The 22,950-nt window shown below is 35.6% G+C and overlaps 1 protein-coding gene across 1 annotated transcript; it reads right to left on the bottom strand.

Annotated features, from left to right (window-relative positions):
• Positions 1-918: 918 nt before the first annotated feature.
• On the bottom strand, positions 919-15,001 carry LOC126976682 (multiple epidermal growth factor-like domains protein 10). Its single transcript, XM_050825161.1, has 6 exons — positions 14,841-15,001; positions 11,499-11,520; positions 8,255-9,993; positions 6,749-6,859; positions 4,615-4,745; positions 919-2,848 (listed from the first exon to the last, which is right to left on the bottom strand). The coding sequence occupies exons 1-6, from the start codon at positions 14,918-14,920 to the stop codon at positions 2,682-2,684; spliced, it is 2,250 nt and encodes a 749-aa protein (XP_050681118.1). The 5' UTR covers positions 14,921-15,001; the 3' UTR covers positions 919-2,681.
• Positions 15,002-22,950: the final 7,949 nt, after the last annotated feature.

Below are 22,950 nucleotides of genomic sequence, written 5' to 3'. Positions count from 1 at the left end.
CTTGAAAGCCGCACTGTGGAAGACCGCCACACATCCAGATGGTGGGAATGATATCCTAATTTGTGGCGTGTCGTACGAACGTGGAAATGGGCGGAAGGAATCAGGTCAAACAGCTCTTCGGAACACTCCCTGTAATAAATGCGGTAGAAGACAAACAATGAAGCGACGTCTCTACGTAAGCTTGAACCATTTGGTTGCATACAACGCAAAGCCCATTGAAATTCCGTGTGTCTAGTGCTTTGTGAACTAGATCGCTTGGCGGTGCGTAAAGACGTAACTTCATTGTGTATCTTTCCGTATTTATCACGCCTTTGCATTACACTGCTTGGATATCATCCATTCGGATTTGTGGCGTTCCCCCACAGTGAAATTTTTAAGTAACTTTCTGCGACTTACAGCCAAACTGTGAAATGATCTTCTTTGTGTGATGTTTCAGGACGTTACGACATGGGGACCCCAAAAATAGGGCACAGCATATAAAGCTATTCGGGTTTATTCTAGCGGCCGAATTCCACCACCAGAAATAACGTGCAAAGTACCACCCGCATCAAGTTAACGAAGGCATTCCACAACCGAGCGTTTTGCTAGAAATTTCTTGCCTCGCACAGCCACTTTGTGGAATCAATTTCCAGCTGCGGTTTTCTCGAACAGATACGACTGAGGGACCTTCAAGATAAAAGCATACTCCCACTAGATTTTCGGTAATAACTCAAAAACTAATTTAAGGAATTTTGAAAAAAGATTTTTTTTAGTACCAAATTATATTAATTAACTTTACTAAAAAAATGTCTGTCTTTATCGAAGAAAGAAGTTTAAGGCCCTAATCAGCTTCTGAGAGCGTTCTCATACTGTCTCGTCGTAGTACTATTTTGTATAATACCTATGTCAATTACCCTGGTGGCGAAAAAAAAACTCAAATCAAATTTCGTAATTTATTTCGCAGTTCTTGTACTTATAACATTATTTTTAGAATAACTATGTACAAATAATAAATATCACACTATAATTAGCTTTATAAGAGTTTGGAAAGATATTAATTTATTTTTTATAATCTTTTAATTATGACTTATACTTTTAGCCCGTTTTAAACGGTTCCAAATCTTAAATAACTGGAAACCTGCGTGTTGAAATAAGTAGACTTAATGTTTTAATTAGATCAAACTTAGTTTGTCTTATTATCGATCTAAAGTAATACTAACAATTCTAGTTTATTAACTATTTGTACCATAATATAAAATTTGACAAATTAGAAACTAAAAAGGCGCACCACCGCATCCTACACGATGTTTAGATTAATTTGCATTTTGTCCAACAAAAGTAAGGTACACATTACGATGAGTATTTAATTTATCATTGCATTTCGTTAGTCATTCTGTTAATAAAATTCAAAATGAACAGACTGAACTGCATTCCAAGTTGCGTTCTAAATAACGATTCTTATCAAGATCACGTTGTTGATGTACACCATCGAATATCTTTAACTAGTTAAAAAGTATCCCTAGTGATTCGAGATCACTCCTCTAACTGCCCTAGCCTGTATCGGAATACTTGGCGTCGATATATCGAGCGACGTTTATTTCCGTGGCCACTTGGAAAAGAAGGTCAAGCTGGCCTTTAAATAGCTTGGTGTACTCAGTAAGGCAAGACAGTACTTCACTATAAGCCACCGCCTCCAACTACAGAGAGCGCAAATTCGGCCTCACATGGAGTACTGTTCTCACTTCTGGGTGGGTGCTCCCCAGTACTAGCTACTTCCATTTGACTGCATACAACGAAGAGCGGCTTGACTCTTTGGCGTAGCGTAGAGATGTGGGTTATCTCTGCATCTTCTACTGCATTTATCACGGGGAGTCCCCAGAGGAGATGTTCGGGTTGATATTTTTTTTATGAAAATAAAGGACGAGACGAGCAGGAAGTTCAGCTGATGGTAATTGATACGCCCTGTCCATCACAACGCAGTGCCGCTCAGGATTCTTGAAAAACCACAAAAATTCTGAGCGGCACTACAACTGCGCTCGTCACCTTTAGACATAAGATGTTAAGTCTAATTTGCCCAGTAATTTCACTAGCTACGGCGCCCTTCAGACCGAAACACAGTAATGCTTACACATTACTGCTTCACGGCAGAAATAGGCGCCGTTGGGGTTCCCATAATTTAGCCGGCATCCTGTGCAAAGGAGTCTCCCACTGGTAAAGCAGTGTTGAAAAGCTGCTCGGGTTGATTCCAGCGACCGAATTCCACCACTGGACATCAAAATACAAAATGTACCATTTACGTCTGGCATTCTACAACCTCGCGTTGTGCAAGAAATTTCTTGCCTCGCACAGTCACTTTGTGAAATCAATTACCGGCTACTGTTTTCCCGAACGGATACGACTTAGGGACCTTCATAAATGAGAGCATACTCCCACCTTAAATGCCGGCAACGCATCTCTTGACACCTGATGTTGCGGATGGCCATGGGTGGATGCCTCACCATTCAACATCCCGTCTGCCCCCTCTAATATAAAAAATCACGTTTATTATTTACATCATTGTACAACTTCGGTTAAACCAGTTAAACAATAATTTTTATATTTAATTGTAACATCTCGTTCGCACTGTCGACTTTTTAACGTTTCGTATCGTGTAAAATGTATTTATAAAAATGTATAAATTTTATCGTTACATTGATCTATCACTATAACTGTTCTTCATCCACGATAACAGTTGTAGGTAAGAAGGTCTCGGTCAAGTCTTCATTATCATTGTCACTCTGGCCGTAAACATTAGCAATGGAAGCCCCGTCTCGTCGCTGCAGGAGGGTATCTGGCGTGGTGTAGGCCACACTGCCCAACATATGGCCACCTGAAAATATATTACTTCATATTAATTATCTACTAAATAAATTTTAAAGGCAGGTACAGCATGCATTCAATAGGAAGTTTATAAATCATTTTTAAGGTGTAATCAAAAGAAATATATGATAAACAGAAATTACAAACGTATAACTTGTTAGGGGAGTGTTTTGAAGAGCCTTTTAACCTGATTCCTGCCGCCGAATTCCACCTTCGCACGACACGCCACAAGTTAGGATATCATCCCAACCATCTGGATGTGAGGCGGTCCTCCACAGTGCGGTTTTCAGGGAGCTTTCTTCCACGTACTACAAAGCTGTGGAATGAGCTTCCTTGTGAGGTGTTTCCGGGACGATACGACATGGGTACCTTCAAAAAAGCGGTTACTCTTTCCTTAAAGGCCGGCAACGCTCTTGTGATTCCTCTGGTGTTGCAAGAGAATGTTAATCGTACTAAATCTGGATTATCATAGATATTGTTAAGATTGACTTTGGGTCAAGCTATGTGCATTTAAAAAATCCTTATTGCCTTTCTTTGTATGTAAAAAGTTCTTTAGTCTTTGTTCTAGAGAACGCGAGATGGTAGAGAAAACGCCTTTGTATACTCTCAATAGAGAGGAAGAATAATTGAGAATACAACAATACTTAAGAAGTGTGTTCCATAACTTCCTTAAGGAACATGTTCACTTCTTACTAAGCTTATAAAATTATTTTACATTGTGTCCATTTCGGAATACTTTGTTATTCCTCAGGACAAAACCCTACATCTTTGAGGCTTTGATGACTTTATTATTTACTAAGTTTTACCCGCCACTTTATCCTCGTTGAATTTGGGCATTTTTTATTTTTTACGATACTTTTTAAATAATACACATTTTTTTTTTTTATTCAAAATAGGATTTATAATCACTTATTGAACGTCAAAATCTACCACCCATTCAAAAGAGACTGCCTCAGACCTGAGAAGAATGGGCGCAAGAAACTCAAACTGCTCTTCCCGCAGCTGGCAGTGCCCTTTATGATACAGCGCATATTCCTTGCCATTATGGACAGTGTCTTTAATAGTATTTCCCTGTGAACTTTAATCTACCAGGGAGGCTCCTTTGCACAGGATGCCGACTAGATTATGGGTACCACAACGGCGTCTATTTCTGCCGTGAAGCAGTAATGTGTAACCATTACTGTGTTTCGGCCTGAAGTGCGCCGTAGCTAGTGATATTACTGGGCAAATGAGACTTAACATCTTATGTCTCAAGGTACAGTTGTAGCGCCACTCAGAATTTTTGGGATTTTTAAAAATCATGAGCGGTACTGTATTGTAATGGGCAGGGCGTATCAATGACTATCAGCTGAACGTCCTGCTCGTCTCGTCCCTTATTTCATAAAAAAAACTCCTATTTCCTCTCCATGTAGGTCATAGTTTATTAATGTTTATAAATTTTTTCGTATCAAGTGTCTAAATACAAAGCTTCATGGTTTATTCAAACTGCCATCCCCTATTTCAACCCCTCCATTAATTTATTTTGAAAAAGATACCCAATTTCAAGCTGTCTATCTTTGTACTAAAGTTTTTCAAAATCGGCTTGGTGGTTTAGGCGTGAAAAGTTTTTTATGTTGTGATCTCGTTCATGCACAGTACTTTTATTTGCTTTTCACATCCAGGTATGTACTTCAACCTAAAAAAGTAGTTAAGTCTTCCAGTAAAGGCTTATATTAGTTTGTATGGCTGATTCAGTGCTTTAAATAGTTTTAGATTAAAATTCATACTATAACTCACCTGTATCGACTGTTTTGGCTTCATACTGCTGCCTCCTCCGCCAAATTTGACCGATTACTATGACAACCGTTGCGAGTAATACAATGCCAATAACTCCTCCTAAAAGCCATCCTAGTTCAAGTCCAGCTAACCTGAAAGCAAAATAATAATTGATTTTACAAAATACAAATAAAATTGACGTGAATTTGTATACCGTTTGCCTCATCCGAATTTAATCTGATTTTAATGGCAAGCCTCCAAGAGCACATGTCGTATATTATAGGGAATTGCTCAGGGATTATAGGGATTGATTGGATTTGGGCAAGTACTGCATATTGACGAAGAGCACCAAGCTTGATACCTTCTATGATAATATTCGAGATAGTCCTAAAGGGATTTTCATTTCTCGCGATATTAAAAAAAGATACAGTGAGTCATGAAAGGGCAAAGTTAATCCATTTATTTAAAACATTAAATATTTTTCAATATTGATATGTTCACTATAAAAAGTTGCTAGAACTTAAGACAAAAGGACCCTTAATTAAGGACGAAATAAGTTGACGGACTTGGTATTACATGGATCTCACAACTTTTTACGGTAGGTGAACTGATTTGCGAGACTTAGCTTTTTTTCTAATTTATGTTTTTGATAGCATATATTGTAATTAAAATAATTTGTAAAACGATGAAGCTATTTAATTTAAAATTATTCTAAGTAACGCTCAACCTTTCCCGAAGTATTTTTAAATGGTATGAAGCATAATTTTTAACATTCATAAGTGTCATTTATTCGACCTAAATGAATAAAGATATTCATTTGATGTGATATCTGTGTATAGTACGTCGTGATATTTTACTTTCTATCTGAAATATATCATCTAAATGAACTAGGACTTGCATAGTTTAGGTACAAATTCTCCACCGTATTCTATAGTTGCACGTTGATGAGCCAAATTTAAGCATGTAAAACCTTCTAACGAAAATAGTCTTCACGTGGGTCCCCCAACAATGGTATTAACCGAACACGTGGTTAAAATTGTTTTAGCAGGTCATCAAGTCACAGTACGGTTTAGCCAAAAAAAGGAGTAGTCGGCTAGTAGCGTGCATATAATTTTATGCAAACGCTTAAGGATGGAAAAAAAGTACCGTGCACTGTGTTCCCAATATTCTAACCGATGCTCAAGAACAAATGAGACTAAATTTTTCTCCAGCTTCATTGAACTGCTACAACTGATTTAGCTCAAGATATTATTTAGCTCCATCATGGATGAAACGTTACCTCTATGACTTTTAAGAGACGATTGGCACAAACCTCTATCTCTCAAGTAAGAACTCGAGATAAAAATCGTAACTATCGTTGACTTTTCTGTCTCAATAAACTTATCGACAGTAACTCACCTTATCCGTACACGCTGTCTGTTAATGGGACGACGTATAGGTTACCAGCGATAGAAGTTTGTATGGAAATTGCAATTCACACGTCCCAATATGAGGCGATAAGAATGACTTATCGGGTATATTGGGACAGCTTTAGATTATTGATACCTAATTACTGACAGTAGAAGGTAGTAATTTATCTCTATCTGTAGATAGTATATTGGGAACGGCCGTAAGACGTTCAACCAAAAAGATCGAAACGGCAAGGCAAATTTGCAAGTTATTTATTATAAAAACTGTTTTGTTCCATCAATATAATCCTATACATTCAAACGACATAACCCTCGGTTTCCAAGTTTGAAGGAGCCACAACCTGCGAGCTGAGCAACACATTGGAAGATTTATGAACAATGCGTAACTCGAACGGTTGGCTCAGTTGGTACAAGCGCTCGGACGGAATCCGAGACGGAATTTGAGTTCCACATCGTTAATAAATTTTGGTTACAAATTTAACTTGTGTAGGTTTGAAGTATTATTTGAAGGGAAAGCGATTCGAAGATGATGAAGCCGTAGCCGCTGAGGTACAGAAATTTTAGATGTATATGAATGAAGAGATTTTTAAGAAAGGAGTTTTTAAGTTTAGAAAAAGAAAGTAAGTCGTTAGACTTACTTTCTTGCTTAACTTACTTTCTTCTTGTCTACCTAAAAATACGATACAATAAGATTTAATAAAATTACTGATATAATATATATATGAATAAATTTACAATGTACTTACGTAGCATCATTAGAATAACTTGCTGTGTCAGTTCTTTGGATGCAGGGACGGCCATCTTTGCACCAGCACAAGTCATTACTACAGTTTCCTTCACAAGTATTGCATGCGGCTCTGAAATAGATGACACCGGTTTTTATTTATTATGAAGCACACCATTTAACAAAAAAATTGCGAATTATCATCATCGACTCGATCACTTCGCGTTGCGTAGAGACATCTCTATATGTCTGCTATATCATTATATCACTTTATTATATGTCTTTTACAGCATTTATAACGGCGAGTGTTTCGAAGAGCTGTTTGATCTGATTCCTGCCTCCGAGTTCCATCTTCGCACCACACGGCACAAATTAGGATATCCCCACCATCTCGATGTGTGGCGGTCCTCCACAGTGCGGTTTTCAATGAGCTTTCTTCCACGTACTACAAAGCTATGGAATGAACTTCCTTATGCGATGTTACCAGGACCATACAACATCAGAAAAAGCGTGTATACTTTTTAATAAGCTGGCAAAGCTCATGTGATTCCTGTGGTGTTGAATGAGAATGTGGTCGGTAACATCAGTTGATCCGTACGCCCGTTAGTCCTGCTCTTCTATAAAAATATAGTGATTAAAAAAACGACGTGTATTTGAAGGAAGTGTTCGTCGTGGGAAGTACTGACACCACACCTATCTTCGCTGAAAAATACTTTTATCCAGATTTAAAAGATGCGGTTGACAGTATATTAACAGGAAAATGCAACATTATATTAAAATCATAACATAAATACATAAAAGTGTCTATAAATCTTTGATCTAAACGTATAAAATGATTTTGATTTTATTTACAAGCTTATGAATGTTATTAAGTCTCAGGGCGTTGGTCATTCGTGGTTCTGTATTGCGTTTAGACTTCAATCATATTGACTGTGTTACGGATGAACTGAACTGAACGGCTTAACTTCAAGTGAATCATCTCCCTGTTCAGACAGAAACAGTTTTAAAAGCTTTAAAAATCCGGCTAAGCTCAGGTCAAACTCGCATACGAAGTTTCCGTATCTACGATGATATAACACTGTATTTTACAACACATATTTTACCTTTTGATTACTTTTGTTAACAAAATTCCATATTTTTTTTTATTTCGTTAAAGCGGTTATATATAATATATTTATTGCACAGACGTAAGCCGATTATTATTAAAAGCGTTCCCAATGTTTAATCTTCGGATACAGATCTCTTTTATAAACGAAACTTATATATTCCTCATGACAACGTTGAATACTTCGTTTTTTAGTATAACCATAGCCATATGTTAAATTATTGCTAAAATGAGTTCACTGCCCGCGAATCTAAACATACTTTCATCATTTGTTCTTAACACCTTTTTAGCTGAGTTATTATAATATTTACATTTTCGGGTATTGGCTTTATTAAATATTGTTTACAGAATAGGAGAACAAATGGGCACGCGTGTCATATGTAAAATAGAAGATTATAAAAAAGTGAATACTTTGAAACTTACGGTGCTATTTCAATACAAGTGTTGTTAATCAACTCAAATCCAGGATTACAGATGCATTCGTTATTTCTATCGCAAACCCCATTTTCACAAATACATGTCTTAAAGCAACTATTTGGGTCAGTCTCATTGCTTCTATATCCTTCATTGCATTTACATTTATTTGGAGCTACACAACGACCATTCACGCAAGGCCTAAAGCAGATCGGAGTGCAGAATCCGTCTACCATTCGATATCCTTCATCACAAAAGCAAACATTTGCCGATACGCATCTTCCATTCATACAGTTTCCACAATCAGGAACGCATATATTGCTGACTTCAGATTCCTTAAAACCGTCGAAGCATTTGCATCTGTTTGGAGCAATGCACGTTCCGTTTAAACATCCATCATTACAGATTGGTTTGCATGAATACTTATCGTCCGAGATCTCAAATCCTTTGTTACAGGTACAATAATTTGGAGCTGAACACTTTCCATTTAAGCATGACTTATCACATTGTGGCTCACATATTCCATTCCTTGCAACGTAACCTTTATGACACACGCAATTGTTTGGCGCAATACAATCTCCATTATCACATTGATTGCATACTGGAGAACAAACTGAATTGTTAGTTGGCTCAAAGCCTGACAGACACTTGCACAAATTGGGAGCAATACAAGTACTATTGACGCATGGTATTTCACATTTCGGTTGGCAGTTAAACATATCTATCGGGTCGATTTCATAATCATCATTACATGTACACTTATCTGGTTCGGTGCAAATTCCATTCGTACAAGGACGGTCACAAGCTGGTGTACACTTATCGGCAACTTTAGTGTATCCATTGCTACATTTACAATTATCTGGAGCTACACAAATGCCATTGCTGCATTCCTTGCATACTGGCGAGCAAATGTTTTTATTGTCTTTAGAGTACCCTCTGTTGCATTCACATTGGTTCGGTGCAATGCAAATACCATTGCTGCATTGTTCACAGACTGGCGTACAAATGTTCTTATCATTTTTAGCATAGCCTGGATTGCATTCGCATTGATTTGGAGCAAAACAAATTCCATTGTTGCATTGCTCACAGACTGGCAAACAAATATTTTTATCATTTTTAGCGTAGCCTGGGTTGCATTCACACTGGTTTGGCGCAATACAAATTCCATTGCTGCATTGCTCACAGACTGGCGTACAAATGTTGTTATCATTCTTAGCATATCCTGGGCTGCATTCGCACTGGTTCGGAGCAATACAAATTCCATTGTTGCATTGCTCACATACTGGCATACAAATATTCTTATCATTTTTAGCATAGCCTGTATTGCATTCGCATTGATTTGGAGCAACGCAGATTCCATTGCGGCATTGTTTGCATTCTGGTTCGCATAAATTGGTTGTTTTTCGTATATGACCTTCAGAGCATTGGCACTGGTTTGGTGCTATGCAGTAGCCATTTACGCACACTGGGTCGCAATTTGGCATACAAGTGTAAGAGTCCATGTGTGTATATCCATCGAAACAAGTGCAGGTATCGTCTGCGGTGCAAGTTGCATTTGTACATGGGATATTGCAAAGGGGAGGAGGTACACACTCGTAATTATTATGAAGGACTAACGGTGGAGTACATTTACATACATTTGGCGCCACACACGTGCCTCCCCTACATCCGTATATGCATTTTGGTTTGCAACTTTTGGTTGCCCTCACGTATATCCAATCTTTACAGCATTCTTTGAAAAGTTTATTCTGAAAAGATATAAAACATTGTTAAATATATTAAATGCATTCGTTGACAATTACGATAATGTATGTTATTGACTCACGTTATGTTTTACAACAAGCGATTGAATTGTTTAAAGAATACTAACAACACCCAGAGGCCCGACATGATTTTAAAACAAGCTCAACAGAGTTTTAAATGGTGTGTATTTTAAAAACTTCCTTGTTATTTAGTATGTAAATACCTATCTATAAAATCGATCTAGTTAGTAAACAAGTAATAAATTGGAGTTAAATTTAAGCGGATGAGTGGAGAGAGAATGACTAATCAAATTTATTAGGCATGTGTGTGTGGGCAAGTCGGTCGCGGGAGACCTCGTAGAACATCCGTCTACCAAATTGGGGACGTTTTGAAAAAAGGGAAGGTCTAAAGCAAAAGGAACCAACGAGCGTGAATGAATATAGTAATGTAGAGGAAGCGTGTGAGGTTTGTAAGGATAAAAGCAAATGTCATTCTGTCGTCTTTGCCTATCGCGACGGAAAAAAAGCGTAAGTGTGTGTGTGTGTGTGTGTAAATTGGAGACAAACTTAATGTGGATGTCACCGTGGATAGAACAAAGTATCTCACGTTCTTCATGTTCGTCAGTATCATTGATATTTAGACAAGAGTCAGCAATTTTCCTTATTAACGCTAGCCAAACTTAAATTAATAATGTCTTCTATCCTATTAACCTAAGAAAATGTGTTGTAAGGATTCTGCTATGTATGTTATGACACCAGCTGTCAATCTATTTAGTAATAGCAGTGAGGTCAATTATAATTTTGTTTGAATTGATCTCTAAATTGCTGTGTAGTTCTTTGTTGGTATTGAGCAGACTTGAATTTGAATTTGACCTGAATCGTTATCCCATAACAAAGAGACTATATGATCCGAGTGGTAACCATCTCAAAATGACATAAGGCGTAAATTACGATTTAGGTAACGTTTAAAAAAAAGTAATTACTATAGCGTTTTCAAAACCGTATCCACATACCTAACTGCTAATGTATTATTTTTAGATTATAATTTTCGCTTACCGGTGAACAAGTAAGTGAGGAGTGAACTGCTGCATTTTCCGAACTAATATAAGTTTTAGTATAATACTAGTTGACCAGATAGACGTTGTTCTGTACATATTAAATAAAATACCGTTTTTGATGAATTTGTCAATAATTTTTCATTGTAACATAATAATATGCTCCTTGTTGTTATAATGAAATTATTTCACAGCAGAACTGTCAAACCGCGCGTCAAAAATACTCTCACAGAAAATATGTCCAAACAAAACAAATATTGGAAATAAAAATAATTATGGGTCCCAAATCGAAATAAAAACTATCCTATCTCTTAAGTTGGACTAAACTGCACTCCATGAAGTAATCCCCATTGAAATCCGTTCATTAGTTTAGGGAGTCCATTGAGGACAAACATTGTGACACGAGATTTATATATATTAAGATGACACGTAGAGAAAAAAAAACAAAACACTCACCCCACGACGTACGGTTTGAAGTCTGAAAAAAAAGAATACCAATGAGCAAACAAAAATATGAACTTATAACTGTATAATATCTCTGATACTTGGTCTCAGACTGCAGATAAAAATAGCAAATGAAATAAATAATTTACAGAATGGAATAGATAAGGTAAGAATAAGAATAAATTTTAGGCTCTGAATAACATGTAGGAAAAAACATGAATTTTAAAAAAAAAAGTACTTGAAGAAGAGGAAAATTTCCGTGAAATGTTCCGATTTCAGAAACTTATATATCTATTATTTACAATTCTAATTAAAGCTACACACCAACAAATTATTATGAATAAATATATATATATAACTAATTAATATTTAACCATTTTGTTAATGTGGTGTCAAAAAAGTGTCATAAATCAAAATAGATTAAATAAATAATTTGATTGAAAAAATAAATTCGAAATTCCTTCAATTTTAATGGCGGCTGTACCCACTCGGCGAGATACCCACAGACAGGCCGAGAGCGAACGTGTACATGGAGTTCTCCTCTCGTCTCGCACTCCCTCGCCTCGCTTCGTTCGGTCTCGGTCGCTTGTCGGTTTTTGCGCCCGAGTCAAAGGGTCTCGTTGGCTCTCGCGAGCAAAACGAGAGCGAACGTGTACACACTTGTAATAGTTTTTAAAATGTTTATAAAATACTTTCGATATATTTTTCTATTCGAAATCCAAATCGAATAAGCTATTACTTATATTTTAGGAGCTTTATCAAGAATTGATACGTTTTTGAACTTGCTCTCTAGCGTAAAATGTATGTTTTGTATAGATAGTAAATAAGCCGATTGTTATGCGATATTTAAGCCGATATTTTCGCGAAATGCTAATTTTTATATTGATGTATCCATTTGGTCAATAAATATATTTTTGATTATTTCAATATCAAAAAGTTAAATCAAATCAAAATCACTTTATTTACGTAGGTCACGGAAATGACACTTATGAGTGTCAAAAAAGATATTTTTTCTTATTGAATCTACCGCTACTTTGTAAAGGGTTGAGCTAATGAGAAAAAGTAGCAAGAAACTCATTGCCACTCTCTTAAATCAAGATCGTTTTACAAATCATTTCAATTACAATATAATATGTAAAGTGATGCAACAAACATACTCAAACGTAAAATAGTAATAATAATAATGCCTTACACGAGTAAGTAAGTAGGTATATAAAAAAAAAAGTTGATCCATTGATGACTACTTAAACCCAGAAGGCCAGTTAATCTAAGAATAATTTCCTGATCGATCGATATTGTTTACGAGCATTAGAGCGTTAAAGTGATCTTCAGTCTGTGGACACTTATTTTGTCCATATAGGTCTTTTAACAATACTGCGTTCTTTTGTAGTACTATAAAGTAGGGTTAAAACCATGACTAATGAGGTAAAGTTCCCGCGCATAAATCCCGGTATGTATAAACTATCATCAATATTTAAAATGTTTGTTTGTGGGTGTGTGTTAACTGTGTTATTACAAAAAAGTTAAACATGTGTTGAACACTAGTTTAAAAAAAGCTATTACAAATCTGTTTGTTGATTTTTTTTTTATTGAATTAAAATTTAGAACGCGTGTATTGTGTGAGAAACTACAATAATTTCCCGCCAATCTACATATATTTTCGAGGTTATTAAATAACAATTATGGAGTGAAGGGTTCCCCGGCGCATAAAATGCATAGGGAAGTCCCAGGCCCAATGGTTTCGTAAGAGGTGACCAGTGGGAGGCTCCTTTGCACAGGATATCGGTTAGAGTATGGGTAAGACAACGGCTTCTTTTTATTAGGCGCATTATTGTATTTCGGTCTGAAGGGCGCCGTAGCAAGTGAAATTACTGGACAAATGAGACTTAACATCTTATGTCTAAAGCTGACGAGCGCAATTATAGTGCCGTTCAGAATTTTTCAAGAATCCTGATCGGCACTGCTTTGTAAAAGGCAGGGCGTATCAATTACAATCAGCTGGATGTCCTCCTCGTCTCGTCCCTTACAGTCATAAAAAACAGAATTGTAGTAATTACACAAAGTGAGTACGACGCCGTCAGTAATTCTCAAGCAACTACAAACAACTGCAACAACAACACTCCGACAAAACAAGTCGCGTTGGAAATTTCTAGAACATGCAGAAACTAAAGCTCCCATGGGAACAATACGAAACTCCATAGATTCGTGGCCAGATAGATTAAAGACCTGCATTACACACACTTGTTGTTACACATTTAAATTATTATTATTTATTATTTACCATGCTTTTAAATTACATTTTTCGTAAAGTTACATTTTACGGGGACTGTCCCGCTAAAAACGTGCTCTAAAAATGTCACAAAAAATCAGGTTAGCTATAAATAATAATAAAAATGTAACTTTTACGCAATAACTAATGTAATAACACAGTTATAATGACACGCACTTTAATCCTTTAAAAAAAATTATTAGAATGGAATGTAATAATTTTTTATTTATAGTAACTACTTCAATAAAAAAATATAAGTGTGAATAAGATTACAATACGTTCTAAAAACGTATTTTTATTTGTAGCAGGTTTTATAGGTATATCAAAATATAAGCCTGTAGAAAATATAGACCGTTGATTGCTGATAAAAAAAATGCTTCAGATTACTCCAGTATCTCTTATTGCATTAACCAATACATTATTTTCTTTTGACTTTTTCTTATCACTCCCAAAGGGAATGGAAATTTATTTATTTTATATTTATACAGTTTATTCTTTATTACTTTTTATGAAATATTTGATATTATATAAACACGATTCATATATTGGATGCAGCATCTTACAAACTTATTTCTTTTGTATATTACAACCATTGTAAAATACGAAAAGAGTGGTCGTTTAGTTACTTGCTTGCTCACATATTATAGTACATTTAGTAATTTTTAGTATAGTTCAAGCCTGATTCAATAAAGTTAATTTGACTTTGAAATATTATTTTTGTATCGTAACGCAGGCGTCCAAAAAGTCTGTCAAACACAAAACACAAATTATATCTTAAAGTTTGATATTAAAAAAAAAATGTTTAAATAATTAATTTTATTAATGATTTCTCTTTCTGTATATAAATATTATTGAACAATACTAATAAAGGCTTGCTGTTTGACAACCAAGTTTCAATATTTATCTACATAGGTCCTCATTCATACGTTTTTTTTTTAATTTTATCGTAAGTAAAATGGTAAATAATCAATTGTTTCAGTAGATTGGTAACTGTAAGATATAAGAGTTGGCTATCGACGTATGTAAATAGCTTATAATCATTTTATTTATTATTAAGAAATACTATATAACCATATATAACTCACTTTGAACAATCAATTTCATAGCCACACACAAAAGTCGAAATATTGATGAGCAAAATCACACAAACAGTTCTTAATTGCATTTTGAAACGTTAAGTTTGAATGTCGATAAGTTATCACTTCCGTCCAATTAACATCGCACTGAATGCGTTCGGTTTCCACCGACAAGTAAACACGACTAAACCTAAACGTATACTATACAGGATGTTGTGTGTTTTGAATAATTAAAATGTAATAAAATCTATTCCTTGGGACACAAGAGCTTTTGTACGATGACTTTCATATGTAGCTCAATGTACTAATGGCTCGTTAGATAATTAATTATCTGAGTTTATTTTAACTGACAATTCAATTGATTGTTTAGGCTTTAAAAGAGTTCTATTGTTATATAGTACCTTTAGTGTTCATTCCGGAAAGTACTTTCTCTCGACTCTCGTTTCAGCATTTGACGGGTGAACAACTCCTGAGGAAGCCTCGTGTAGAGGCAAAACACATGTCTATTAATTACGGTCCCGGTCGTTCCATCGAGAGTTGAGTAGAAGCTGATTCTTCGATTCAGCCCTTAACTGTATACCGTACGGGGAGGCTAAAACATCTCGCACGTAGACTAATGACACTAACTAAGGATCATACATGTAAAACATTTATTAACTACAACATTTCCGTGACTTCTTTCGCGTAAAATTTGATGTGACTCCTTGAGTCACTTCGAAAATTTCAACATATTATTTAGCCTAAGCTCTACCACCTAACTTCAGAATATATCCACACAAAACTTCATTATACTAAAAGTGAGAGAATATTTTTTTATAATTAACATCAACACATTACCATCATGTCTCAGGCAAATCTGTTAAGGTGAAGTTTTTATTATTTGTACCAATTATTCAATGAACAATTAAGGCTTAACAAGAATTCATTAATAATTATCGTCATTATTTCTACCTTATGGCAAATGTAAGAACTTTTTGAATTAATTAATTAAGTAAATAATAATTCAAATTTATAAAAATATTGACTAACTCTTACACAAATTATCTGGACCCAAACTAGGCATAAGCTGTACTTACTACCTATGGGTGCGCAATACAACGATATATTTAATACAATATACTTACATAAATACTTATAAACATCTATTACTCGGAAACAACATATTGATTAAAAAATAATACATGATATCTAGTTACTGTTTTGTTTAAATTGCAATTTAGAAAATAATTAAATCGGCTTAATTCTGGAGAAAACTTTTGAATATTAATCTAGGATCTGGTCAATATTTTGTAGTTATAATAGTTCAGAGCGGTAGTTGTGACTATCGTACCCTACGGGGGGGAGATCAAAGGTTGGGCTAAGATGCAATGACGATAGTTTCTTCCAATACTTCTTATTTCTCAATTCCATCCAAGACGGGCTGCACCCTGATAGTCTTATTCTTTTGTTTGCTGATAATTGCTATATAATGTCTTTTTTATGGAAGTAGAGGACACACGAACGTACCTTCGTTGATGTTAAGAGTTCACAGCCACCCACGTTATATGTCTTAGTATAAACCTACACAATATGTCTCGTAGGTTATAATTATAAAATCTTACTATGTTCATAAACATAGTAAGATTTTATAATTATAACCTAACCTAACCTAACCTAACCTAACCTAACCTAACCTAACCTAACCTAACCTAACCTAACCTAATATATATATAGATAGTACTCTGAGAGCTGTGCCAACCTTTGACCAAGGTGTGCGTGCGTTTTCTATAGTTACCCATGTGGTATTGTTTTGGAAACACAGCACTAGGAGCTCATTCCACAGTTTGGTGAAAAGTGGCAAAAATTCCTGGAACACCGCACTGTGAAGGAACGCCATGCATCCTCGGTGAAGAGGATATCCAAGTTTGTGTCATGTGGACATGGGATTCAGGATGGCAGGAACAATTAAAACAGCTCTTTGGAACTCTCCCAAATGCCATAGAAGAGACACAATGAAGCGACGTCTCTACACATCGCCACATGATTGAGTCATCCACAAACTCCTTAACAATTCGAGCATCTTTGTTTTGTACGGGGTCAAATGATTTGAACTGGAACTGGAGTGCACCAGATCAAAGATGATACAAGTATCATTGTGAAAAAAATAAAAAGAACTATTGTTGTTAAATATTAATGAACAGTATTCATTGAAAGAACCTAGAACCACCAACAAAACCAATGAAACATGACTGCTGTAAAGTTATTATCATAATTCAGTGACTCATTGGGAAGTAAACTTAGAGGATTCATAGATACAAAATGAATATAGGAAGACTAAGAGCCTAGTCCTTTAAGAGACTTTACCAGTGGGAGGCTCCTTTGCACAGGAAGCCGGCTAGATTATGGCTACCACAACGGCGCCTATTTCTGCCGTGAAGCAGTAATGTGTAAACATTACTGTGTTTCGGTCTGAAGGGCGCCGTAGCTAGTGAAATTACTGGGCAAATGAGACATAACATCTTATGTCTCAAGGTGACGAGCGCAATTGTAGTGCCGCTCAGAATTTTTGGGCTTTTCAAGAATCCTGAACGGTACTGCATTGTTATGGGTAGGGCGTATCAATTACCATCAGCTGAACGTCCTGCTCGTCTCGTCCCTTATTTTCATACAAAAAAAATCTAGAAGCTGTCTTAGAACTCACTCAACCTATGGTGTTTAGTGGATGCAACTGGCACTGAATAGAAGATTGACAACCGATGCTATAACCCTCATATCAAAATCTTAAGGCCGATAAAGTACACATTGTGCTGTGTTTATTTACTTTGGAATATGTTAAAATATGTTTATTTTACTTGGAAAATTATCGTACAATATATTTCAGCAGTTATTATGTTAATTTATATAGGATACACAAGCGTTCTCGTACTTCAAAGTCAAGGGTTTCTGTAGGCGCAAGTAGTTTTCAACATTTTTTTTATATTGTTCTTAAGAGCATACAGCAGATATGTAAAAGTTCATTTAGACGAGCTTAATATTACGAAATACCTTTATCTGTTTTTGTTTCTATATTCATAACGTTTCTGTATTTACAATATGTACTTCTACTGTATAAATTACTTTGATTATATTTGCTCTGACTTCCCTACCTTACTCGACGGTGTTTACCCAAATGATTGTTACATAGCCGAGCTTGAGATCAGTGTTATCCATCACCCACAAAATAAAGAACGTGGCTGAAGAATTTTCATTTGTGCTTGTGCGAATAAACAGTCATCAACATAGAACATTAGATTTAGATCCTTGATATCTTGGTCAATGGAGCCCTATTTGTCAAATCATATCCCATACCCAGAATAAGATAAAAACCGCCTTTTTATGATAATAAGGGGCTCCGAGCAATACGTTCCGCTGATGGTAATTGATAAAAACTGTCGATTACGTATACGTACGTCGTCGAATACATACTGTCCATTACAATGCAGTGCCAATCAGGATTCTTGGAAAACCCGAAAATTCTGAGCAGCGGGCTCGTCACCTTGAGACATAAGAGGTTAAGTCTCATTTGCTCAGTAATTCCACTAGCTACGGCGCCCTTCAGACCGAAACACAGTAATGCTTACACATTACTGCTTCACGGCAACAATAGGCGCCGTTGTGGTACCCATAATCTAGCCAGAATCCTGTGCAAAGGAGCCTCCCACTGGTAAAACTTACTTGAATTACAATCATATCGCGAACATATAGCAATTTCCAAATTTTCTACCAAAATTTTTGTTGTGGTAAATAAAAATCTTAATTTTCACGACAGCACTATTGTTATCCTTTATAAGATCAAAACAACAGCTCTGAATCATTCAATAAATCAAACAGATTGACGCAGTCATAAATAATTTCGCGGCAAACGCTCTGTCAGTAAGAACAATGACATTTCGCATCACACGACCATTTTGTAGACATCCGGCGCCGTATAGATAACGAACGAGATGTGAATAACTCGCGAGTTATTATACAAATTATATTGCGAATATAAAATATTGCACGTGCAGTGTGAAAGCCGAAGATTAAATAAAATATCTGTGTCAACATTTGATTTTCGTGCAGCCTGTATAATTGGTTCCGTAGGGATAAAATATCTTTATGGTGTCGAATTAGCCATTTGGTAATCTTTTTATGGAATATTTAATCTGTGCAGTCTTAACACAATAGTGTCATATTAATGTCAACGTTGCTTTCTATTAAACTACGCTATTGTTAACCGTGTTTAAGTTAGTTACCTAAGTAGTAACGAACAGACACTTCCGAACGACTATATTAAAAAAATATCTGCAGGTTTCATACAGGTGGCTTACGTTAAATAAACATAAAAAAAAATAACTTCCAATTAAAATAATAATATCATTGGTATATATATGTCTAATTTGACGATTTTTTTACTAAACTTCATCCGTCATTTTCTAACCTTAGCGGGAGTATTTTGATATTTTAAGGGCCGATTTTTCAATCCTCAGTTAAACAACTAGATAAGAAAAATTCGACGGATAGCACAATTTCGAATTTTTCAACAGGCAGATAGAAGTTATCGAACGAATTAAGACTATATCGGGTGATTATATTTATCGGCCCCATTGGGAGCCGGTTAAGAGCTATCGGTGAGATAAATTGGACGTGTTTTTAAGTTTTTTAGGCTATATTTGTAGATAAGTCATTCCCTAGTTATAAGTGTATTATCTATGCTCATGTCAAAATATCTAATAACTATCATCTTTTGACGATTACACACGTAATTTATGTTATAACTATCTAATATAGTAGAAATTATAATATAATGGATATTTTTGAGACAACTTCGCGATTGAAGAAGAAATCCATTTCCTCGACAACAACAAAAACAATTTTAAATTGAAATAAACTGAACAAACAAACGAGTGAATTAGAGGTTTGTTGTTATTAATTGTTGTGATAAATGTCTAATGTCAAACAAGCATCCTTTGACCTTTCTCTGCCTTATGCGTTAAATAATATATACATCTATCTCGCTTGCACGTATGAAGTGTAAAGTTGCTTCGACAATACCACAGACAACTATTCTTTGGATAAAAAGCGATTGAAAAATTCAAAACTTTTAATCGTTAGATAAACAGCAAGTTAATTTTATTCTCTCGATAGTTATCTGGTGATTTATCTGAGGATTGAAAAATCGGTCCTAAAAGGACTATATTCGCCATTGTGTATATTGTATGCATACAAGTTAATTATATAAATATTGTACATACACAAGTTAATTATACAATCAAATTTACGTTAAATAAGCGGTCTGTAAGTATAATTCATTTTATTCAAAATTATTTTCGTAATTTTAAAATGAAGGTACCATAACATTTTGGTTTTATGCCACCAAATGCAAACATCATGCAATGGGGCATTTATATTGTGTCAACGGAACCCTAAAATATAGTATTCGCGAAAATCTGACAGACAATGAATTGTTATTAGCTGATGAGTGATGATTTAAATTCAGGTCCCGTACATACTTAATTGGTGAGCTTCGAGGTTTATGACTTCGATACTCCGGTGCAATTATTCAAAGAATATTTTACTCAACGCTCAACATATTTTATACTAAAACATACCAGTTCAAAAATAGTTATTATAGCTACAGAAAATTTATTGAAGTAAGCGTTACTTTGCGGAAATCCATAATTATCCAAATGTTTTGAGTTTTCTTTAGTGTTAATTCCGGCCGTATTTGTCTTTAAATAATTCAACACGTGTTTCGCCTTTACACGAGGCATCCTCAGGAGATGTTGACTCGCCAAACTCTGGCACGAGATTGATCAGTCTCAGACACAGTCAGTCAACGCGTCGAATTGTTTAAAGACAATTTTTAAATAATTATAGGTACATTTTATATACATAGACATGTATATTGCTCTGTTTGAATTGTTTCCAAAATCTTTTAGTAAATAACGTAAGAATCTTCCAGAAAATTTTTTGGATGAGGAGGACAAATGAGCGAAGTCATCTTATGGATCTGATGTTAAATGAACAGCGCCGCCCACGATGCCGGCCTTTTAGGATAGTGTGCTTTTTTGAAGGTTATCATGTCATGGAAACACCTTCTAAGTAAGTCCAATATATAGTTTGATTGGACACGGCGGCATGATCTTTCAATATCGCACTGGGGAGTAACGCCACATACCCCGATGGTGAGGATAATAACCAAGTTTGTAGCCGGACGGAGGTGGAATTTGGTAGCAGGAATCAGGTGTAACAGCTCTACGAAACACTCATCATCATCATATCAGCTGGAAGACGTCCATTTCTGGACAAAGGCCTACCCCAAAGTTGTCCACAATGATCGGACGTTCTCATCCGGGCGGATCTCATCCAACGAATTCCGGCGATATTGACCAAAGAATCGGTCCATGTTGTCCAGCCTACCAAAGCTGCGTCTTCCGGTACGTGATCGCAACTCGAGAACTTTACTGTCCCAACGGCCATCTGTCTGTCCAACAATATGAATATGGTTCTCCTACGGATCATTCATCTATTTCTCCTCATTTCTAATTTGATTTCGCAGGGAAACTCCAAGCATAGCCCTCTGAGCGACCATGAGCTTTTCCATCAGGCACATAGTTAGCGACCAAGTCATCACATTAACACTCCAGGTACTGCCGGACCCACGCTGTGTGGAATCCAAATGTGCGGCTTGAAGTATTTGTCTTGCTCTCATTATGAACCCCAGTTTCGTTTGATGACCGCGGAATTGGTGGTTGAGACCCCGTATTCCAGTAATAGGCATTATTATTTCTATTGTTGCACGATTCCGTGTTTGGCGGCATAGTTGTTTTAGAACTATGGATATTTAAAACCAGGCGCCTTAAAACAGAAACAATGAATATCTCTGTTGTGTGTTGTCGTATTCCCAAGACTTATGATTTGCCATTGGTAAATACTTGAAACCTAACAGCAGTTCATCTATTTGTTAAGTAGGTATACCAAAGATTGCTAGGTAATCTCTTTTTCTCTTTTAATTTAAGAGCATTTAATTTGTCATAAAAAACATTATTTATACAAAACTCACAAAATACCTCTCTCTACCCTGTATGTTTAGCTTTTGTTGTTAATTTGTTTAGCTTCCAAAGCCCATTTAGTACTTTTTGTAATAAATCACTGTTTAGACTGGAATTATTTTCGTAACCTTTTCAGACTGTTGTTAACGACCATAGAAAAATAATAACATATAAATGTTCATCCTGTACAATTCATGCATAAAGCTTTATCAAATCATTATAATGTTGTTTATGACTAATTTTTACATGATCGTTGTCGCTACTGTTTTGCTAATTAAATCATATTATTTTCCAAATCATTACGAACCGTAGGGGATATAAGAACACACCAATTAAAATTTATAAAGAACATGAAGATTGGAGGAAATGCTAAATTTTTAATATTACATTCATAATTTTCATATAACATTTCATAATTACAATTACATTCGACTGCAATGTGATGTAATCAGAGTCGAATCTCAAAGCTATGATTTAAGTTTGTTTTGTGATATGGTACGACTTAAACCAAATTGTGATAGACAGGCGCCTAACGATAGGTCATCTTCTTATTCTGCCAGAATAGTACAAATAAATATATTGACTTGACTTCGTGACGTTGCGTAGATATGCGGGGATCTGCATCTTCTATCGAATTAAGTTAGCCTTGTGTTTGGATTAATTGTACAAGTTGATAAAAGCATCTGAATTTTACCAACGGACATTACATTTATGTTCAGAATATCCGCGCATCTCGCAATAAACTTTTGCCTCGTACAGCAATTTTATGAATCATTTTATCCCACGCAATAATTAATACCAAATTATTGGACCGAGTGCCATCATATGTATCAAAGTATTAAAATAATTTTACGCATAAACATGTTGTGGTATATTACAGCTAAATGCAATGCAATTAATGCCACCGAATTTACCTTCGCACGACACGACATAAATTAGGATGTCATCCCCACCATCTGGGTGTGTGGTGGTCTTCCGCAGTGCGGTTTTCAAGAAGCATTCTTCTACGTACTAGCTTTCTTTAGCGGGGTTTCAAAAAACGCGTACCTTCCTTAAAGGCCGGTAAT

The sequence above is a fragment of the Leptidea sinapis genome, chromosome 42 (genome assembly GCF_905404315.1).
Source record: "Leptidea sinapis chromosome 42, ilLepSina1.1, whole genome shotgun sequence".
Taxonomy (NCBI): Eukaryota; Metazoa; Arthropoda; class Insecta; order Lepidoptera; family Pieridae; genus Leptidea; species Leptidea sinapis.
This window is presented reverse-complemented; position numbering and strand designations above follow the sequence as displayed.

Excerpts from the sequence above, each read along its gene's own strand:
- LOC126976682 (XM_050825161.1), bottom strand. The coding sequence starts at position 14,920 with ATGCAATTAAGAACTGTTTGTGTGATTTTGCTCATCAATATTTCGACT. Across the intron at positions 11,521-14,840 it reads TATGAAATTGATTGTTCAAA|ACTTCAAACCGTACGTCGTG; the intron begins GTGAGTTATATA and ends CTTTTTTTTCAG. Across the intron at positions 9,994-11,498 it reads TTCAAACCGTACGTCGTGGG|AATAAACTTTTCAAAGAATG; the intron begins GTGAGTGTTTTG and ends ATATCTTTTCAG.